Source organism: Eimeria mitis, genomic scaffold, assembly GCF_000499745.2.
Source record: "Eimeria mitis Houghton genomic scaffold, Emh_scaff117, whole genome shotgun sequence".
NCBI lineage: Eukaryota > Apicomplexa > Conoidasida > Eucoccidiorida > Eimeriidae > Eimeria > Eimeria mitis.
Window position 1 is genome coordinate 15115 of NW_013567995.1, and position 353 is coordinate 15467.

Here is a 353-nt window from a genome sequence, read left to right on the forward strand (position 1 = left end):
AACCTCAAGCAAGTCACAGCCCCCACAAACAGCACCATCCTGCAGCAGCAGCAGCAGCAGCAGCAGCAACAACAGCAGCAGGAAATGCAGCAGCAGCAGCAACAGCAGCAGGAAATGCAGCAGCAGCAGCAGCAGCAGCAAACAGTTTGAGTTGTACGGCAGCAAGAACATCTCCACATGAAATTCAGCCCTTCAGGAGGCCTTGCTGCAGCAGCAGCAGCAGCAACGGCAACAGTAACAGCAGCAGCAGCAGCAGCAACAGCAACAGTAACAGCAGCAGCAGCAGCAGCAGCAGCAGCAGCAGAAGCAGCAGCAGCAACAGCAACAGCAGCAGTTTACTTACAGCTCTCCTC

The 353-nt window shown here is 55.5% G+C and overlaps 1 protein-coding gene across 1 annotated transcript in view; it reads left to right on the plus strand.

Annotated features, from left to right (window-relative positions):
- Positions 1-150, plus strand: part of EMH_0085790 (uncharacterized protein) — a gene marked incomplete at both ends in the record, with an annotated part of 426 nt that extends 276 nt beyond the window's left edge. Inside the window, one exon of the mRNA XM_013494469.1 lies at positions 1-150. Within this exon, the coding sequence (XP_013349923.1) occupies positions 1-150 (150 nt within the window).
- Between the last annotated feature and the right edge of the window lie 203 nt (positions 151-353).